Raw genomic sequence first — 21,655 nt, forward strand, 5'->3', positions numbered from 1 at the left:
TGTTTTCCTGGCAATAAGATGCCTGTTTATCAGAATGATGCAGCTGGTGCTCGGGGAGATGGGGAGCAGCAACACTGGAAAAAAAAAGGATCAGCAATGCTGCTTTAAAACAAGGTCATTGAATTCAGCAAAGCTCCAAATTCATCTGGCATGAGAGGTAGTTTTTTTACAAAGCAGCTCCAATTGGGTGAGCTTCACCACATTTTGCCCCATTTGTTTGGAGAGCCGTGGCTCTTTAAGACTTTTTAAAAACACAGAAAATGTGCATGCCTTTAAATGCATTTTTAATTATAAAAGCTTTAAAATCAAAAGAAAATAAGGCAACAACCCGAGCTGTAATATCTAGCTGTATTGTTTCATTCCCAGATTAAACTATTTCAGAGGCATTCCCCACCACGTTTCATTCACTGAGATTTTCCAGTTGAATCAACATAATTAGATATTGATGCAGTTGAAGAATTCATGCCAATCTAAATCTAAACAAATCTGATTCTTTCACACATAGCAATCACATTGGAAAAATGTTACCATTCTTCGCTGAAATTCATTGCAAAAAAATCTCTCCCTCGTCAGTCTGTTCAGCTTAGAATAATGCTCCCTATAATGTTGTGGACAATCATAACATAGCAGCTTCAGCCTTCAGCAGAAGTCATGCAAACAGATTTTGTTGCATTTTTCCAAGAGAAACTGTTAAATGGGTCCACAATTAACAGAGATGCATTTTACCCATCAGCTAATGCTCCTTTTAGTGCAATCCACTCGTTCTCGAGGTGCCCCCCAACTTTGTTTTGTTGGATGACGGATTCCTGAGGCAAAGACTAGACATATTGAGGCAGAAGATCTCAGCAAGGCTGTTCAGATGTGATGGCTGTCAGATGCAAGTTCCCAACTCCCAGGCTTCAAAGTTATACACTGCAGTCATAGGTATCATCTTCTTCCACTATAATATATGATGTAGTATGTTCCTTTATAATAACCACAGGTGCCCATTGTTTGGCATGGTGTGCCAAATAGCCTCTTTCCATGGGTAAAAATATACTTTTAATGCATTTCATTCTGTGACACGAAACATAGAAAATAGGTGCAGGACTGCACCTGCACTGCCATTCATTGTGATCATCCACAATCAGTAATCTGTGCCTGCCTTCTCCCCATATCCTTTGATTCCTCTAGCCCCAAGAGCTCTATCTAACTCCCTTTTAAATTAATCCAGTGAATTGGCCTCTACTGCCTTCTGTGGCAGAGAATTCCACAAATTCACAACTCTAGGTGAAAAGGCTTTTTCTCAACTCAGTTTTAAATGGCCTCCACTTTATTTCCTAGCCTGTGGCCCCTGGTTCTGGACCCCCATCATTGGGAACATTTTTCCTGCATCTAGCTTGTCCAGTCCTTTTAAAAAATTATACATTTCTATAACATCCCCTCTCATCCTAAATTCCAGTGAATACAAGCCCAGTCTTCAAATCTTTCCTCATATGACAGTCCCACCATCCCGGGGATTAACCTCGTGAACCTACGCTGCACTGCCCCAATAGCAAGGATGTCCTTCCTCAAATTAGACCAAAACTGCACACAATATGGTGGCATTCTGTACTGCAATGCTGAAATGGCCAAACTCTCTCTGAACCCACGACCACAGCATCTCGTGCTGACCGGTGATATTTAGAAAAACACACCCAGCCTTGGCTCCAAGATTACTTTCAGCACATGAATTTAAAGCTTTTGCTTAAGGTGACTTCCAGAACGTCTGTGAATTTCGTCTCGAAGAAATGAAAAATTAAAAAATTAATGAAGACAAAACATTTCTCTATATCCATCTTTATTCAGATATTTTAGGAAAAACTCTTATTTACATTCAAAGGGAAATCTAACACTCTGTATTTGGTACACATTCTTTTATAATCTTGTGACCTTACTTATGCCCAGGACTGAAGTAAATTAAACATTAATAGGGTGTGGAACATTGCTAAAATTACAGTCGGGCTTTTTAAAACACTAGTTCAAATTTGAAATGGTGTCAATTATATGCCAGAGTGAACAGTTAAAATATGTGAAAATAACTTCCAGTGCCAACAAAATCCAGAAATAATGTAATACATCACATTGCAGTCACAATGAAGTGATCTGTCAAAACAGATAGTTATACATTTAAATCTGTACAATTTGAAATAGCTAAATTGAGACTTATATACATATATTAATTGCATTGTTTGTTACCGTGCCTCAAACCTTATCAAATTCATGAAATAATTCTCAGCTCAACTACCACACCCCATAAAGGGGATATTTCACAATTAATTATTTCAAAAGTAACTGTGCAAATATTCAATTATTGCAGCATTTAATTCTTCACACTACCAAAATAAATCTTCATCTGCATGATGAATCACATCTATAAAAAAGCATTGTATGATGAGAGTACTGCACACAAAAAACTGAAGATGAAGTAGACCAACGAGTACCAGTTAAAGACATTTTACACAAGTGCAAATTTGTGTAAAATGAGTTAACAGAGTGCTGATATGATATTTACAACTCCTAGAGCAATCAACAGCTAAGGACTGGATAGTTCACTTTTGCAAAAGCCACTGGGATGATTATCTTGTGAAGTGGTCAACACTGGCCAGAGCTTTCCACAGCATAAATGCAGTTATTAATGTGACGTAACTGCTGAATTTACACGATACCAGAATAAAATACATTCACAGCCATTGTAATCTTACATTTCTTTTGATTCATTGTATTTTAAAATGGCAAAATGTGGAATCTCTTTCTGTAATCAAATTAGGTTTTCAAATATTGTAACAGTCATGAACATTCGACATCCCGTTGAAGGATAATTGATCTTCAAAGGGATGCTGTCTCCATTGTACGCTTGATTTTTAGAGACATTCCACACATCAATGCACTCAGGAGCACGCACAACAACCACACAAAATGGAACAAGCTAGAACACCACTGTTATCAAATTTGGTACTATGGTCAGTCCCTATTCCACAGAAAAAATTCAAATCACACACAAACATTTTCTGGTCCTGGAGATATTCCATCTCTGCTTATAAACCTCAGAACAACCAATCGTGAGATAAAGTTGGAACAATGTTTGAGGTTAAGTGGGAATGAATATATTGGAAGTGTTTTACAAGTTGACCTAATATCCCTGAAATCAGCCTAATTTGACAGATTGGAATAAAATCCAAATACAATTTTCAGTTCAAATATTTGGTGCTAGTTCTATCAAATGAGGATGTTACTCAGCAACTATCCTGATAAACAAATTGCACATCACCAATTCAGTAACTGGCTGCAACATCAACAATGGTAACACATTCCAGTATCAAAGATTCAGTAGAATCAAGGCTGAAATCAGAACTGCCTTAGATTACTTTTTGTTGTCCAGTTATCTCATTGTCAAAATAAACTTATGTTTGTTGAACAGATTCCAGAATTGTAGATTCAAACAATTGTTTGCATAGAATCAGCTTTCTCTGCAGGCTGGTGGTGGGGCTGCTACAGCTAGATATGGAAACATGAAGAAAAGCACTTAGCACTCCAAATAGACCCTGCTGAGATCCCAGAATGGAAAATATGTATAGGACTGGATGGTAATGATGTGCAGTGATAGAAAAGTCACCCTGGGTTAAAGCTCAAGATGAAAAGTGTGCATGTGTATGCACAGCGCCAAGTTGATTGTAACCAAACTCCAAAATTCCCAAGTTTTATATCATATTCTTATTTTTCCAAAAGGATGATATGAAAGTGCAAGTATCAGGTCACGAATCGTACATGAGATTAAGCAGCTATGAAAAAGCAAGTTAATATTTTAGCCTCTTTTTAAACTTCTGGTGGTTGGATGAAGCTATTTACTTTCACAGAGAAAAATGCCCTGAGCTAAAGATTACCAAGAAATATATCACACATTTATAAGTACACAGACACCGAGTTCCCTCTTCTGCCTGCAAACAGCAATTTCTCCTTACTATAAAGACAGTGTTTAACCCATTGACAAATGTTTTAATTGTCATATTCACTGATCACAATACAGCAATGCCAGAGTTATTGTGAAAATGTTATAACGAAGTAGAAATTGTATTACATTTTGTTGTCTATAAACTTATTTTGCTGCTCTAGATCATATTGTTCTATTACTCTCGTACCCGCACAGGTAGCACCAAAATGACAGCAGCTCTACTTCAAATGCAAAGCTTATGAGAACAAAAATAGTGGTATTATTCTAAACAGCTTGTGATGAATGGATGCAGCCATAGTGCTGTTGCATTTATAAGTCAAGAACAGCAGAGTTAGGTCAAATATAAGGAAGCATACAATTCTGCAATTATATGCAAAATAAGATGTAATTTTGGTGTATGTAAAGGGATAACTGCAAAAGTGTTAAAAATAAAAACTAGCCTGAAGTTGGATGCATCGGTTACATTAAGCATTAATTAATGTGTTGGGAATAAGGTTTATGGTTTAAGTTTAATGTTACCTAGATTTTTTGAATAAGTAGTATGGAGAAAAAAGGCAGCAAAGATGAAAGATAAACTAGACTGCCACATTTAGTGATCACTTCCATTGTTTGGACATGGAAGGTTTAGATATCATATTTGACAAATATGAGAATATACTTAACAGTATGTTGTGAATTAGGTATAGTTGACGTGCAATAAATATTTTATTTAGAAATATTATTGGGATTAAAATAAAACAACTGCCTATGATACATAGGAGAAGAGGCTGTGCAAAAATCTTAAGGCTGCATCCATAATTTCAATTATATAAGAATATTCTTTTAAGGCTTACTCCAGTGTTAGTATCAAATAACACGATGTTGTAAATCGCAGTAAGAAACCCATCACTGTGACATACAAAGTCTTATTTCCATTTTTTGAGTCTAACACTCAATTGACTACAACATGGCTTCAAACATTCATATATACAGGTTATCGCTTCATAGCAGGACTTCCTTTATCCAGCTCCCTTGTATCTTTTTGCAATGCTGAGAGTATCTGAAAATGCAAGAAAACATTTAGTTAGACATGAAAAACAAAGCAATACATCACAATTTTAATTAAGGTTAGATCTTCACACATAGGGCTGCAAAGGTAATAATAATAATAATAATAATAAATTTTATTTATGGGCGCCTTTCAAGAGTCTCAAGGACACCTTACAAAAATTTAGCAAGTAGAGGAAAAACATGTAAGGGGAATGAAATAAATAGTAGAGACATGACTAGTACACAAATTAAAGACAGAATTCAATTCAAAACACAATATGAGGCAATTCAAGCACAGATGGAAAGGGAGGGGGACGTGGGGCTAAGGATAGGCAGAGGTGAAGAGATGGGTCTTGAGGCGGGACTGGAAGATGGTGAGGGACACGGAATTGCGGATCAGTTGGGGGAGGGAGTTCCAGAGCCTGGGAGCTGCCCTGGAGAAGGCTCTGTCCCCAAAACTGCGGAGGTTGGACTTGTGGATGGAGAGGAGACCGGCTGATGTGGATCTGAGGGACCGTGAGGGCTGGTAGGGGGAGAGGAGGTCAGTGAGATATGGGGGGGCCAGATGGTGGAGGGCTTTGTAGGTGAGGACCAGGATTTTGTAGGTGATCCGGTGGGAGATGGGAAGCCAGTGAAGTTGTTTGAGGACTGGAGTGATGTGATGCCAGGATTTGGTGTGGGTGATGAGTCGGGCGGCTGCGTTCTCGACCAGTTGGAGTCGGTTGATGTAGGTGGAGCTGATGCCAAGGAGAAGTGAGTTGCAGTAGTCCAGTCGGGAGGAGATGAAGGCATGGATGAGTCTTTCAGCAGCGGGAGGTGCGAGAGAGGGTCTGAGTTTGGCGATGTTGCGGAGGTGAAAGAAGGAGATTTTAATGACATGGCGGATGTGAGGCTCAAGGGAGAGGGTGGAATCAAAGATCACGCCAAGGTTGCGGGCCTGGGAAGATGGGGAGACAGTGGTGCCGTCGATGGTGAGAGTGGGGTTATTGATTTTGCTGAGTGTGGATTTGGAGCCTAAGTAGGCATATCAATTGGATTTTATCAAACTGCAACAAAGGGTGGCATGGTGGCGCAGCGCCAGAGACCCGAGTTGGATCCTGACCACTGGTCGGCACGGAGTTCGTATGCTCTCCCCCTGACATGCGTGGTTTTCGCCAGGATTTCCGGTTTCCTCTCACACACCAACAACATAGATTTGTAGGCTAATTGGCGTGGTGAAATTGTCCCCAGTATCTGTTGCATTGTATTAATGTGCGGGGATTATTGGTCAGCACGGACTCGGTCGGCCAAAGTGCTTGTTTCTCCAAGTTAAACTACATGGAAGCCTGCAATTATGAATGAGAATTTTGCCAGAATAGATATTTCATGCCTATTTACTGCAAAAGTAAAGTGACCAAATGTGGTCAAACCATATTGTGCAATGATAAAACATGGAACAGTCGTACTGATGTACCAATTAATATCACTACAAGAATCAGTACATTTCCACTGACTAAAGCTTTCTCAGGATCTTGATTATCATGAATGTTAAAGTCAATATACATTTTTACCACAAGGGCCAGTTAGGTGTGCTTATCAGCATACTGATTCCCAGTTAAATCTTTGGCAGCATGCTGAACTCCAAGTCAAAACACAAAGATAACCCATTTAAAAAAATAACACAAATCTGTTCACAGACAGGAAGTGATTCTGTGTCCTTTACTCCAGTTTGCTTTAATCTCAAAATCCAACAAGCGTTTCCTGTGTTTCACTTTCCACCCAATACGTTCATGAACTTACTGGGCTGGATAAGTAGGAGGAAGAGGCCTTTCGCCATCAAGGCTGTTCTGCCACTCGTTAACATCGAGACTCATCTTCTACCTCAGTGCCACCTTTCAGCTCGATACCCACATCCCCAGAAAACCCCAATGATCAAAAAATCTATCAATATGTGTTTTGAATGAAAATAACGACCAAGCCCCTATAATATTTCTCTTCATTTTTAAAGCTGTGCCTCTCCAACTATTTCCAGTGAAGATGAATGATTTGAAGCAATAGTTGTTTCTCTCTTTACATATCCTTGACTCAGTATTTCAAGTAATTAAAAAAAGTTCAGATCTCCAGCATCTGCAGTGTTTTCTTACCTATCAACATTCGTTAAACCCAATTAAATCAAATCACGTACAAAAGCAAAAAAAATAAAAGTTTGCAGTGTCTTAAACACTGCTAAAGGACAAAAATCAATTGCTTATATTGTAATAATTACATTTATCTGACTTCGAAGGGTAAAAAAAATATCACTTGGCATTAATACATTGCATAGTTCATCTTCCTTAAGATAATCGGGATTTACCTGAGCCCATTTTTTATTTCTACTCTGCATTTGAATGGCTGTTATGGTTCCAAATAGATCCTCGGCTAACATATCCTCAGGGAGCTTGGTCAGGAACTGTGCCATGTGAATAAAGTCCATTTGGGTCAAAATATCCTCATAAAGCTTCAAGATTCCCAGAGCAGTTCTGAAAAGAAATTCTTCTCCATCACGACAGAATACATCCCAGACACGACAAGCAAGGTCCAGAGGAAAAGATTTACTGTACAGCGTGAATATCCTGAAGAAAATACAGTAATTTAATGTAAGAATTGCATATTCATATCATTACATATTAACATATGTACAATATAAATATGTATACAAATATATATAATTTCATATTAATATAATGACAATTCAAATCACATGCCGTCCTGTCAACAAAGTCAGTAAAACAAAAGAGCTAGGCATGCACTTCAGTTGTGGTATGGAGTCGGCATCAACGGTGGTGAAATGGAGATGGTTAAGAGCTTCAAGTTCCTAGATGTAAATATCACTAATAATATCTCCTGTTCCAACCACATTGATACAATGGCTATGAAAGCACACCAGTACCTCTGCATCGTAAGACTAATTAAGTTTGGCATATCTCCAAAAAATCTTAACAATTTCTATAGATGCACCATAGAAAGCATCCTATCAGGATGCATCGCAGCTTGGAATGGCAACTGCTCTGCGCAATAAATTGCAGAGTTATGAATGTCGCCAGTCCACTTTGCAAACTGACAAAGCTTCTCCTTTACATGCCTGTTAATGTTAAAAATATATACAGCTGTGACAGTTTGCAAAACGTTCTGGTGTGCATGGGAGTAGGGCTTTGGTTGCCTTTCGAGACTTCACTGTTGCTCAGATCAAGCTGCTGGAATCACAGACTCAAGATATACCCTCTGTATCCGAACCAGACACCCCTCACTTTGGGCAGACGTGCATCCCAGCAAGATCTGGCCCAATGTATTACCTGCAAAGTCTTGATCATTAAATCAATCCAGACACAGCTTTCCCTATCTATGTGCCACATTCATGCATGTCTAAACATAGCCATTGAACTGTTATGTACAAGGAGTAGGACCTCCATTTCCTTACTCAACATGTGGAATCTTTGTATATTTTAAAGGGACATTAGGGTTAAGGTTGCAACTTTTATTTCTCTTTCAAATAGGAAAACCACTGAAGGGTGTCAGTTTGCTATTATGATTAGGGCTGAAAGTGGCAAAAGAGCGATAGCAGAATTTAGCCCCGACTATATTTTCACTCCGAGAAATTTGTGTATGCACAAAATCACCTATGCAAATGATCGATAACTGTACAATGCCATGAAATGAGTATGCATTCCTCAGAACTGGGTTAATGATTTTTGTCAAGACACTGACATTTTCCAAAAGGTGCTCACAAAAGAAATCTTCATACGATGACATTTGAAATAATGTTAAAGATTCTTCTTCAAGTCAGTTTGCACCACATACGGTATCTTAGGAATTTTTCTTTGTTTTAATGGCATTAAATCTTTTGAATGTTTAACTAGTGTCAAGATGAGAAGAGTCTAAAACAGAAACGTGTAGTACTGAATGCAAACAACTCCCCAATAGTTGGGAAGTTGAGAAGTTAACCAATGCCTTTCCAAGAGCCTAGTACACCATTAAAAAAAAAAAAGCTAATTTGTCTGTTACTAATTACAAGGGGAATACAAAATGACACTCATGTGGAAGTTCAGTCTAATTTATGGAAACTCTGCCTGTCCAACATCCATTGGTCACATGGTTGGTGCACCCTGCAGAACATTGGCCCAAGTTCAAGAGATGCCAGGGAATGAGAACCACCACATAAAATTAGCAAAGTCCCAATTTTATAAAGCTAAAGTTTCATGACAGGCATACTTTTCAAGAAGCTTTAGATGCAATCAATCGGTGGAGGGTGTAATTTTCTGCATCAGCAATAAGGAACCTTCTTATTATAAATTTAAAAACCAATTTCAAAAGTTGTTTTGAGAAAAACTATCAAGAATACAGGATGCAAATTAATATTATGAAAAAAAAACCAGCCAAAGATACAAGAATCTTAAGGAAAAGAACAATGGCAAAGTGAAACAAATGGTCAGAAATGCAATTACACAGGCTTAGAAGCAATTAAAATGGCCTATTAAGAAATATTTAATAAAGTGTTGTTACCAGTCAATTAAATAAATATCTGGGGTAAGGTTGTTTTTCTTGAAGTGTGTAAACAACCCTGGTAAATTTTCCTCAAAGAACACCTCAAAGGCGGCAAAATATTTCAATATCTACATGAAGGAATAACAAAGCATTAAGTTATTATACATGCAATTAATTCTTAATCATATTAATGAGAAAAAAGTTTAAAAAATACCAAGCCTGGCAATATTTAACTGCACAATTTCAGAGTAACTAGTTACTGAATGTTTCATGGGTAGTAGTTAAAGCAGTAAATTTTGCAATAATATTTCACATAAAACACAAAACAAGCATTTTTTCCATTGAATGCACCAGTTAAAATTATGAACAGATTCTCATTTATACTTCAGCAAAAAGTTTATGTAAGCATTAAATCAATTTGGATTATCTCAACCCGAAACGTCACCTATTCTTTTTCTCCAGAGATGCTGTCTGACCCACTGAGTTATTCCAGCTCTGTGTCCATCTTTGGATTTTCTGATTACTTTGATACGTAAGCATAATACATACATTTCAGTATTGTCTGCGGGAAGGTCAAGGGTTAAATGTTATAATATTCTTGAAGTTTAGTCAGAAAGTTAAATCCTTTCTCATAGTCTTCCATGAAACAAAAACAACTTGATTGCCTTTATAGAGGCCCAGGAGCCGTTGGTGAGGGAGGAGTGTAAAAACCCAGCGCGGGGCTTGTTTCAACAGAGGCCCAGGAGCCGTTGGTGAGGGAGGAGCGACGTCCGAGCGGTGAGTGTAAAAACCCAGCGCGGGGCTTGTTTCAACAGAGGCCCAGGAGCCGTTGGTGAGGGAGGAGCGACGTCCGTGCGGTGAGTGTAAAAACCCAGCGCGGGGCTTGTTTCAACAGAGGCCCAGGAGCCGTTGATGAGGGAGGAGGAGCCAAAATCTGCAACGTTCCAATCGCAGATCACACTTCAAATTAAGTGGGCTTGAGGAAGCCGCTGAGTGGTCGAACGGACTAGATGTCAGATGTGGGAGGTCATGGAGTCTAAGTGCCCTCCAGACGTCCACATCTGCGCCAGGTGCGTCGAGATGGGGCTCCTAAGGGACCGTGTTAGGAACCTGGAGCAGCAGCTCGATGACCTCTGTCTGGTCAGGGAGAGCGAGGAGGTCATAGAGAGGAGTTATAGGGAGGTGGTCACTCCAAGACCACGGGAGGCAGACAACTGGGTCACAGTTAGGAAGGGCAATGGGCAGTGGCAGGGACTGGCTGTACACCTTGAAAATAAGTAGTCATGTTTGAGTACGGTTGGGGGAAGACAGCCTACCTGGGGGCAGCGACAGCGGCCGGGCCTCCGGCACAAAGACCGGTCCTGTTGCTCAGAAGGGTAAGGAAAAGAAGAGGAGGACAATAGTAATAGGGAACTCTATAGTCAGGGGGTCGGATAGGCGATTCTGTGGACGCAGTCAGGAGACCCGGATGGTAGTTTGCCTCCCTGGTGCCAGGGTCAGGGATGTGTCTGAACGTGTTCAAGATATCCTGAAATGGGAGGGAGGGGAGCCTGAGGTCGTGGTACATATAGGTACCAACGACATAGGTAGAAAAAGAGAAGAGGTCCTGAAAGGAGAATTTAGGGAGTTAGGAAGAGAGTTAAGAAGAAGGACCGCAAAGGTAACAATCTCAGGATTACTGCCTGTGCCACGCGACAGTGATAGTAGGAATGGAGCGAGGTGGAGGATAAATGCGTGGATGAGGGACTGGTGCAGTGGGTATGGATTCAAGTTTCTGGATCATTGGGACCTCTTTTGGGGAAGGTGCGACCTGTACAGAAAGGACGGGTTGCACTTGAACTCGAGGGGGACCAATATCCTGGCGGGGAGATTTGCAAAGGCTACTGGGGAGACTAAACTAGAACGGTTGGGGGGAGGGACTCAAATAGGGAAAGCTAGCAGTCAGTGTGTGAGGCAGGAGGCAGAGAAGGGTAGCACTCTGACCCAAAATGTAGAGGAGAAAGAAGAAATAGACAATAAACAGAGAATAAGAGAGGATGGGTTTCTTAAATGTGTATATTTTAATGCTATGAGCATTGTAAGAAAGGTGGATGAACTTAGAGCCTGGATTGACACCTGGAAGTATGATGTTGTGGCGATCAGTGAAACATGGTTGCAGGAGGGCTGTGATTGGAAACTAAATGTTCCAGGATTTCGTTGCTTCAGGTGTGATAGAATTGGAGGGGCAAGAGGTGGAGGTGTTGCATTGCTTGTCAGGGAAGATATTACAGCAGTGCTTTGGCAGGATAGATTAGAGGGCTCGTCTAGGGAGGCTATTTGGGTGGAACTGAGAAATGGGAAGGAGTAGCAACACTTATAGGGGTGTACTATAGACCGCCAAATGGGGAGCGAGAATTGGAAGAGCAAATATGTAAGGAGATCGCAGATATTAGTAGTAAGCACAAGGTAGTGATTGTGGGGGATTTCAATTTTCCGCACATAGACTGGGAAACACATTCTGTAAATGGGCTGGATGGTTTGGAGTTTGTAAAATGTGTGCAGGATAGTTTTTTGCAGCAATACACAGAGGTACCTACTAGAGAAGGGGCGGTGCTGGACCTCCTGTTAGGAAATGAGACAGGTCAGGTGGCAGAGGTATGAGTTGGGGAACAGCTCGGGTCCAGTGATCACAATACCATTAGTTTCAATATAATTATGGAGAGGGTCAGAACTGGACCTAGGGTTGAGATTTTTGATTGGAGAAAGGCTAACTTTGAGGAGATGCGAAAGGATTTAAAAGGAGTGAATTGGGACATTTTGTGTTATGGGAAAGATGTGGAAGAGAAATGGAGGACATTTAAAGGTGAAATTTTAAGAGTACAGAATCTTTATGTCCCTGTTCGGTTGAAAGGAAATAGTAAAAATTGGAAAGAGCCATGGTTTTCAAGGGAAATTGGACACGGTTCGGAAAAAGAGAGAGATTTACTATAATTATAGACAGCATGGAGAAAATGAGGTGCTTGAGGGGTATAAAGAATGTAAAAAGAATCTTAAGAAAGAAATTAGAAATGCTAAAAGAAGATATGAGGTTGCTTTGGCAAGTAAGGTGAAAGTAAATCCAAAGAGTTTCTACAGCTATATTAATAGAAAAAGGATAACGAGGGATAAAATTGGTCCATTAGAGAGTCAGAGTGGACAGCTATCTGCAGAGCCAAAAGAGATGGGGGAGATATTGAGCAATTTCTTTTCTTCGGTATTCACCAAGGAGAAGGATATTGAATTATGTGAGGTAAGGGAAACAAGTAGAGTAGCTATGGAAACTATGAGATTCAAAGAAGAGGAAGTACTGACACTTTTGAAAAATATAAAAGTGGATAAGTCTCCAGGTCCGGACAGGATATTCCCTAGGACATTGAGGGAAGTTAGTGTAGAAATAGCAGGGGCTATGACAGAAATATTTCAAATATCATTAGAAACGGGAATAGTGTCGGAGGATTGGCGTACTGCGCATGTTGTTCCATTGTTTAAAAAGGGTTCTAAGAGTAAACCTAGCAATTATAGACCTGTTAGTTTGACGTCAGTGGTGGGCAAATTAATGGAAAGGATACTTAGAGATAATATATATAAGCATCTGGATAAACAGGATCTGATTAGGAACAGTCAACATGGATTTGTGCCTGGAAGGTCATGTTTAACTAATCTTCTTGAATTTTTTGAAGAGGTTACTCGGGAAATTGATGAGGGTAAAGCAGTGGATGTTGTATATATGGACTTCAGTAAGGCCTTTGACAAGGTTCCTCATGGAAGGTTGGTTAAGAAGGTTCAAGTTCAAGTTCAAGTTCAAGTTAGTTTATTGTCATGTGTCCCTGTATAGGACAATGAAATTCTTGCTTTGCTTAAGCACACAGAAAATAGTAGGCATTTACTACCAAACAGATAAATGTGTCCATATACCATGATATAAATATATACACACATGAATAAATAAACTGATAGTGCAAATAACAGAAAGTGGTTGGTAATAATCAGAGTTTTGTCCGAGCCAGGTTTAATAGCCTGATGGCTGAGGGGAAGTAACTATTCCTGAACCTGGTTGTTGCAGTCTTCAGGCTCCTGTACCTTCTACCTGAAGGTAGCAGGGAGATGAGTGTGTGGCCAGGATGGTGTGGGTCTTTCATGATACTGCCAGCCTTTTTGAGGCAGCGACTGCGATAGATCCCCTCGATGGAAGGAAGGTCAGAGCCGATGATGGACTGGGCAGTGTTTACTACTTTTTGTAGTCTTTTCCTTTCCAGGGCGCTCAAATTGCCGAACCAAGCCACGATGCAACCGGTCAGCATGCTCTCGACTGTGCACCTGTAGAAGTTAGAGAGAGTCTTCCTTGACAATCCGACTCTCCGTAATCTTCTCAGGAAGTAGAGGCGCTGATGTGCTTTTTTGATGATTGCATTAGTGTTCTCGGACCAGGAAAGATCTTCAGAGATGTGCACGCCCAGGAATTTGAAGCTCTTGACCCTTTCAACCATCGACCCGTTGATATAAATGGGGCTGTGGGTCCCCCTCCTACTCCTTCCAAAGTCCACAATCAGTTCCTTGGTTTTGCTGGTGTTGAGGGCCAGGTTATTGCGCTGGCACCATATGGACAGTTGCTCGATCTCTCTTCTGTACTCTGACTCATCCCCATCAGTGATACGCCCCACAATAGTGGTGTCGTCAGCGAACTTGATGATGGAGTTCGCACTGTGGTTCGCTACGCAGTCATGGGTATAGAGTGAGTACAGCAGGGGGCTGAGCACGCAGCCTTGAGGTGCTCCCGTGCTGATTGTTATTGAGGCTGACACATTTCCACCAATACGAACAGACTGTGGTCTGTGGACGAGGAAGTCGAGGATCCAGTTGCAGAGGGATGCGCAGAGACCCAGTTCTGCGAGTTTGGTAACCAGTTTGGAGGGGATGATTGTGTTAAATGCCGAGCTGTAATCAATGAATAACAGCCTGACATATGAGTTTTTGTTGTCCAAGTGGTCCAGTGCGGAGTGGAGGGCCAGCGAGATCGCATCCACCGTTGATCTGTTGTGGCGGTACGCGAACTGCAGTGGGTCCAGGTTTTTGTCGATGTAGGAGTTGATTTGCTCCATGATCAACCTCTCAAAGCACTTCATCACCACCGGCGTTAGTGCCACTGGTCGATAGTCATTGAGGCATGTCACCTTACTCTTCTTGGGCACCGGTATAATTGATGCCCTTTTAAAGCAGGTGGGGACCTCAGACCTCAGAAGTGAGAGATTGAAAATGTCCGTAAAAACTCCCGCCAGTTGGTCCGCACAGGTTTTTAGAACACGGCCGGGTATACCATCAGGACCAGGTGCTTTTCGGGGGTTCACCCCTCTGAAGGATTTCCTGACATCGGCCTCTGTGACTGAGACTGAAATGCCATCGCAGCGAATGGGGGATCGGGAAGGCACATCAGTATTCTCCCTGTCAAAGCGTGCGTAAAATGCATTGAGCTCGTCAGGGAGTGATGTTACACCGGCATTCGAGCTGCCTCCTGGTTTTGCCTTGTAGGAGGTGATTGCATTCAGACCCTGCCACAGCTGCCGAACATCTGTCTCGTCCTCCAGTTTGGAGCAGAAGTCCCTTTTGGCCTTTCTGATGGCCTTACCAAGGTCGTATCTGGTCTTCATGTAGGCCACTGTATCATCGGAGGTGAATGCCCTGTGTCTGGACTTCAGGAGAGTGCGGATCTCAAAGTTCATCCAAGGTTTCTGATTGGGAAACACTCGGAAGGTTTTTGTAGGGATGCAGTCCTCCACACATTTCTTTATGAAGTCTGTAACGACTGTGGCGTATTCGTTCAAGTCCGTTGACGAGTCCTTGAACATTGCCCAGTCTACAGACTCCAAACAGTCCTGGAGTTGTTCTTCTGCCCCCCCCGACCAGCTCTGTGCTGTCCTCACTTCTGGGGGTGCGCTCTTTAATTGCTGCTTGTAGCAATTGTTGGGTATTAATGGTGGAGTAGCAAGATGGATTCAACAGTGGCTGAATGGGAGATGCCAGAGAGTAATGGTGGATGGCTGTTTGTCAGGTTGGAGGCCAGTGACTAGTGGGGTGCCACAGGGATCTGTGTTGGGTCCACTGTTGTTTGTCATGTACATCAATGATCTGGATGATGGTGTGGTAAATTGGATTAGTAAGTATGCAGATGATACTAAGATAGGTGGTGTTGTGGATAATGAAGTAGATTTTCAAAGTCTACAGAGAGATTTATGCCAGTTGGAAGAGTGGGCTGAAAGATGGCAGATGGAGTTTAATGCTGATAAGTTTGAGGTGCTACATCTTGGCAGGACAAATCAAAATAGGACGTACATGGTAAATGGTAGCGAATTGAGGAATGCAGTTGAACAGAGGGATCTAGGAATAACTGTGCACAGTTCCCTGAAGGTGGAATCTCATGTAGATAGGGTGGTAAAGAAAGCTTTTGGTGTGCTGGCCTTTATAAATCAGAGCATTGAGTATAGAAGTTGGGATGTAATGTTAAAATTGTACAATGCATTGGTGAGGCCAATTCTGGAGTATGGTGTACGATTTTGGTCGCCTAATTATAGGAAGGATGTCAATAAAATAGAGAGAGTACAGAGGAGATTTACTAGAATCTTGCCTGGGTTTCAGCAACTAAGTTACAGAGAAAGGTTGAACAAGTTAGGTCTTTATTCTTTGGAGCGCAGAAGGTTAAGGGGGGACTTGATAGAGGTCTTTAAAATGATGAGAGGGATAGACAGAGTTGACGTGGATAAACTTTTCCCACTGAGAGTAGGGGAGATTCAAACAAGAGGACATGACTTGAGAATTAAGGGACAGAAGTTTAGGGGTAACATGAGGGGGAACTTCTTTACTCAGAGAGTGGTAGCTATGTGGAATGAGCTTCCAGTGAAGGTGGTGGAGGCAGGTTCGATTTTATCATTTAGAAATAAATTGGATAGTTATATGGACGGGAAAGGAATGGAGGGTTATGGTCTGAGTGCAGGTAGATGGGACTAGGGGAAAATACGTGTTTGGCACGGACTAGAAGGGCCGAGATGGCCTGTTTCCGCGCTGTAATTGTTATATGGTTATCTTTATAGACAATAATCAGCCCTTCTATCCCCAGTCCTGTTATCTTTCCCTTAGGTTGTAAACTATGGAGTTAGATCAATCTTGTCCAAGCCGCTGCTTCTAAATGCCTTTCCACCAGCCATGCGGCCACACAAACATCCTGCAGCTGCAGGGTTTTAAAGTCACATTGGCAACATTGTCGCCATCATTCCGCTTGCAGAACAAAACAGATTCACTGTGGGCGTTGGAAAGAAAGGCCCCACAGGCTGTCCTAGTGTGTATTGACTATCATGATGTTCACATTGTCCAGGGCTGCCAACTCTCACGCTTTGAGCGTGACACTCACGCATTTCAGCCAATATTCACGCCCTCACGCTGAAAGAATTCTCACGCTGACAGGCTGTCTTCAGTCCCTGCACAGCAAAGATCCTGTAGCGGAGCTATAGGATCTTTGCTGCACAGTTTGTCTCTTTGCGCCGCATGACAGCGATCTGCACGGATTGGGGAAGCGCGTCGGTCCCGGGCAGCGGGTGTCAGCGCTTTAGTGCGCTGTCTGCGCGCGCTGCGCTTCCGGCTGCCGCGGCAACCTCGCTCCCTCTCTCCCTCCCTCCTGCCCTTCAACTCACACGGAAGCGCCAACGCCGCCAATCCACGCTACACCGTGCCCGCCAGACCCCATTGGGCGGCCGGGGAAAGAGAGGGAGGGGAGAAAGAAATAGAGAGAGAAAGAAAGGGAGGGATGGAGGCAAGAGAGACAGGGGGAGGGAATGTAGTAAGGGATTGAAGGAAGGGAAGGAGAAAGGGGAGAAAGAGGAAGCATGAGGAAAAAGAGGGAGGGTGATGAAAGAGGGGGAGGGTGAGGAAAGAGAGGGAGGGTGAGGAAAGAGAGGGAGGGTGAGGAAAGAGAGGGAGGGGAGGCAAGAGAGGGAGGGGGAGGCAAGAGGGAGGGATGGGGGGAGGGAGGAAAGAGGGAGGAGGGAGGAAGGGGAGGAAAGAGGGAGGGAGGGGGAGGATGGAAGGGGGGGGGAAGGAAAGGTGTGTGTGTGTGTCTGTTTCCCTGTGTGTGTCTTCTTGTGTGTGTGTGTGTGTGTGTGCCTCCCTGTGTGTGTCTCCCTGTATGTGTGCACGTGTCTCTGTGTGTCTCCATGTGTGTGTGTGTGTGTGTGTCTCCCTGTGTGTGTGTGTGTGTGTGTGTCTCCCCGTGTGTGTGTGTCTCCCCGTGTGTGTGTGTCTGTGTCTCCCTGTGTGTGTGTATCCCTGCGTGTGTGTATCCCTGTGTGTGTGTGTGTGTGTGTGTGTCTCCCCGTGTGTGTGACTGTCTGTCTCCCTGTGTGTGTGTGTGTGTCTGTCTCCCTGTGTGTGTGTGTGTGTGTGTGTGTGTCTCCCTGTGTGTGTGTGTGTGTCTGTCTCCCTGTGTGTGTGTGTGTGTGTGTGTGTCTGTCTGTCTCCCTGTGTATGTGTGTCTGTCTCCCTGTGTGTGTGTCTGTCTCCCTGTGTATGTGTGTCTGTCTCCCTGTGTGTGTGTGTGTGTGTCTGTCTCCCTGTGTGTGTGTGTGTGTGTGTGTGTGTCTGTCTCCGTGTGTGTGTGTGTGTGTGTGTGTGTGTGTGTGTGTGTGTGTGTGTGTGTGTGTGTGTGTGTGTGTGTGTGTGTGTGTGTGTCTTCCTTTGTGTATGTGTCTCCCTGTGCGTCTGTTGTCACATCCTGGCCATAGTCAGGGCTGCCAACTCTCACGCTTTGAGCGTGAGAGCCACGCATTTCAGCCAATTCTCACGCTGACGACAGAATTCTCACGCTGTCTTCAGTCCCTGCACAGTTTGTCTTTTTGCGCCATATCACAACGATCTGTGCAGTCTGGGGAAGCGCGTCAGTTGGCGTCTGTGAGTGACGTCACATCTCTTCTCTTCTCTTCTTTCTTGGTTGGATGTGCAGCCGCCGACAACATGAAGCAGCCGGAGGTAAAACTAACCAGGTGAATCGGTTGTGGGGAGGACCACAATGAGGCCAAACATCTAGGACAGGGTTCGGCAACCTACGGCACATGGGCTGAATCCGACCCGTAACCCGAAAAACCACGTTTTTTTTCAATTCGTTTTCGCAGGGTCGGGGCAGGCGAGCCGACCTGAGAACTGCAGCCAGTTCCTGGGACGCGAGCTGATCTGGGAACGGCAGCCAGTCCCTGGGCACGCAGAATGCCAACTTGATCATTATGGCCAAATTGGGCCAGCCACGTACATGTTGTATAACTCTGACTCTATGAAGATCTGAATGGGCTTAGAATTACAATTTAAGCAAAATTGCCCCCACTTTCCCCATTTTGATTCTTGAGATTAATATCCCTTTGCTCTGTTAACAGCGTTAAAGTACTTATGAGGTCGAGTCAGGAAAGGGAACATGTTATTTCTTTTGTTTGCTTTAATTTGTTAGTTGATTGTTTGTTGAGTGCCATCATTTCTGAAATGGTCTTAAAGTAACTTAACTGTTATAAAGCAGTAATAACTGATTTTTGTCCAAACAATTGGAACCTGCATAAAATGTTTGCATTATTAGCAGGACTGCCAACTCTCACGCATTGAGTGTGAGACTCACACATTTCACAAAATTCTCACGCTCTCACGCTGATCACAAAATTTCTCACGCTCAAATATCTGTGGGTGTTGAAAGTTCAAAATAAAGCAAAAATTGTTTTAGAGGTGAGTAAAAACCACGAGGGGAATATCAGGTGAATGCATAGTCTTTTTCCCAGCATATGTGATTCAAGCACTAGAGGGGATTGGTTTAAAGCAGGGCTATCAAACTACCAGCACCAACCCCCCTCCCCCTTCCTCCCTGAGGCACGGCACACACCTCCCACCCTCACCTCCGGCGGCTCTATGTCCGTCGACCGCTCTGTCCACACCCCATGGAGTTTTAACCCAGGCCCGGAGCGGACCAGGTGCCGCCTCCGGAGGTGCCGCCTCCGGAGCCTACTATGGGAGGGGGGACACCCCCTCCCACACCCTCCCCCCCTCGGTCACTACGCTCCCTCGCAATTTCTCACTCTCAACTCTCACCCAATGTTGGCAGCCCTGCATTGTCAGAAAGTCTAACTGATTGAGATCAGAGATGTTTGAGATGAAATGAAAACCTAATTCATTAATAATTCAATATTAACAACTAAATTCACAAAATCAAGGATAGCAATGAACTCATGTTAACAATGTCTAAAAATGTGGATACAAGCTGTGCATTCATAGATTTAACTTTATAATAATGTCTGTACCTGCCCTAATGTTAGTAATTTTATCAAATGAATTCAAAGAATCATTGGCTTGTCCCACTGAATTGATTCAGGAACTTTCATAATAGTCCACTAATGTACTAACATACTCACAAGGCTGTGGTCCACACGAAAAAATGCCATTTGACATGGTTTATTCAATAAATTAGCAAAGGCAATGAAGGCATCTGCAGTATCCAGGTTCAGAATCAGCACGGCAGCAATGAAAGACATTCCTTGCACCTTTTGAGGAAGAAAATTTAGTTACCATTCAATGTCTATAATTTAATCAACTGAATGTACAGCACAGTGGCACAGCTAATAAAGTAACTGCCTCACAGCATTTGGAGCCTGGGTTCAATTCTGACCTCAGGGACTGTGAGTGTGGAATTTAAACATTCTCTTTGCAATCTTGTAAGTTTCTCTCCAGGTACTCCTGGTTTCCTCACATTTCCTAAGGACATGCAAGTTGGTAGATTAATTGGCTACTGTAAATTAGACCCAGCATGTAGGCGGGTGGTAGAATCTGGGTGGGAGTTGACAAGAATGTGGGGGAATACAACGGTGGCTACAAAGAATTTAACTTTCACAGATAAAAGCACCCATTTAATTAGGCTGTGGGCCGAGGAGCTTTTTTGTGCAGTTTCGTGACCCAACTCACGGAACTACAGGAAATGTTCACATATTGTGTAAAAATATTATATAAATCATCTCTGAAACTCAAGAACAAAACTTGCACATTTTTATTAAATTAGAGAAAAAACGGAAAATCTTCGGGTATTTTTAGTCCAATCAAAGCACGTTTGACATTGAGTCGGACGCCAGTTGGCCAATCACTTGCTTTGTTTCAGGCTAGTTAGGCAGGGAGCACACAACATGGCTTCTACTGATGCCTGTTTTACTGGAGATTCCGATGAAGGTTCTTTGTTGTTCTGTGGAATACATGTCGTGGAAACTTGCAGCAGCGTAATTGAATTTAGTGAGAAAAGCATTAAGAAGTCTGAAGAATGTGCAGCTCAGTGGATAGAAGTGGAACAAAGCCTTGAAAGCAAAGTCCCTGCTGAGGTGCTGCAGTCAAACTTTGTGAATCAACTGTAACTAAAGTCTGAATTTATGAAAATTAATCTGTATGGACTTTAATTAATTTAATTGCAGCCTTTTATAATGTAAATAAATGATATTTGGAGGCTGTACTATCATTCACTCACTCACTCATTCATTCACACATTCATGAAGTTGAGGGCCTAAACTATGTGTATCCATAACAAAGTAAATTAAACATTTTCACCAATGCCAGCTTGTTGAAGTCTAATAGGTTTTCATTAACATCTATTCTCGGAGCTGCCTGCTATAACTTGACATATGTACTTAACATAATGAAGCCGGGGTCTCAAATAAGAAGAGGCCGATTCGCGACCGCGGTGTGTGTTTGGATCATCTCCGCGCGGGGGGGGGGAGGCTGTACATAGTGCCGTCTGTAGCAGCCGTTTCCAGGCCCCGACCACTGGAGAAAAATGGAGGAATATTGATTGCACTTTATAGGCTTCCATTGGAGTGAGAAATGGTCAGAAATGGCTGATGTTTATGTAGAAATGAATTGATGTGAACTTGAACTAATTTATCTATGGTAGTAACAGTGTTATTCTCATTAACATTAAGAAGAGGTTGAAATTTTATGAATTGAAGTCCATGCAGACTTAATGACTATGAGATGGGGTTTTTTTGTAGCCTCTGCCTGACCCTCCACTTGAACTAACTTATCAATGGACTTATCAAAACACTTGGAATCTGATGAAGAATATTCAGATGAAGATCAGATGTAATGTAA

The 21,655-nt window shown here is 42.5% G+C and overlaps 1 protein-coding gene across 3 annotated transcripts in view; it reads right to left on the reverse strand.

The window, feature by feature from the left end:
- Positions 1-1,802: 1,802 nt before the first annotated feature.
- tbc1d14 (TBC1 domain family member 14) overlaps positions 1,803-21,655 on the reverse strand; it is a 106,572-nt gene continuing 86,719 nt past the window's right edge. For all 3 annotated transcript variants that reach the window (XM_033020855.1, XM_033020863.1, XM_033020873.1), the window contains 4 exons: positions 19,942-20,070; positions 9,518-9,627; positions 7,332-7,590; positions 1,803-5,009 (listed from right to left, as the gene is read on the reverse strand). In XM_033020855.1, coding sequence (XP_032876746.1) covers positions 4,944-5,009; positions 7,332-7,590; positions 9,518-9,627; positions 19,942-20,070 — 564 coding nt within the window. In that variant the 3' untranslated portion in view covers positions 1,803-4,943. The remainder of the gene's footprint in view (positions 5,010-7,331; positions 7,591-9,517; positions 9,628-19,941; positions 20,071-21,655) is intronic.

This window comes from Amblyraja radiata, chromosome 1 (genome assembly GCF_010909765.2).
Source record: "Amblyraja radiata isolate CabotCenter1 chromosome 1, sAmbRad1.1.pri, whole genome shotgun sequence".
In the NCBI taxonomy this organism is placed as follows: Eukaryota; Metazoa; Chordata; class Chondrichthyes; order Rajiformes; family Rajidae; genus Amblyraja; species Amblyraja radiata.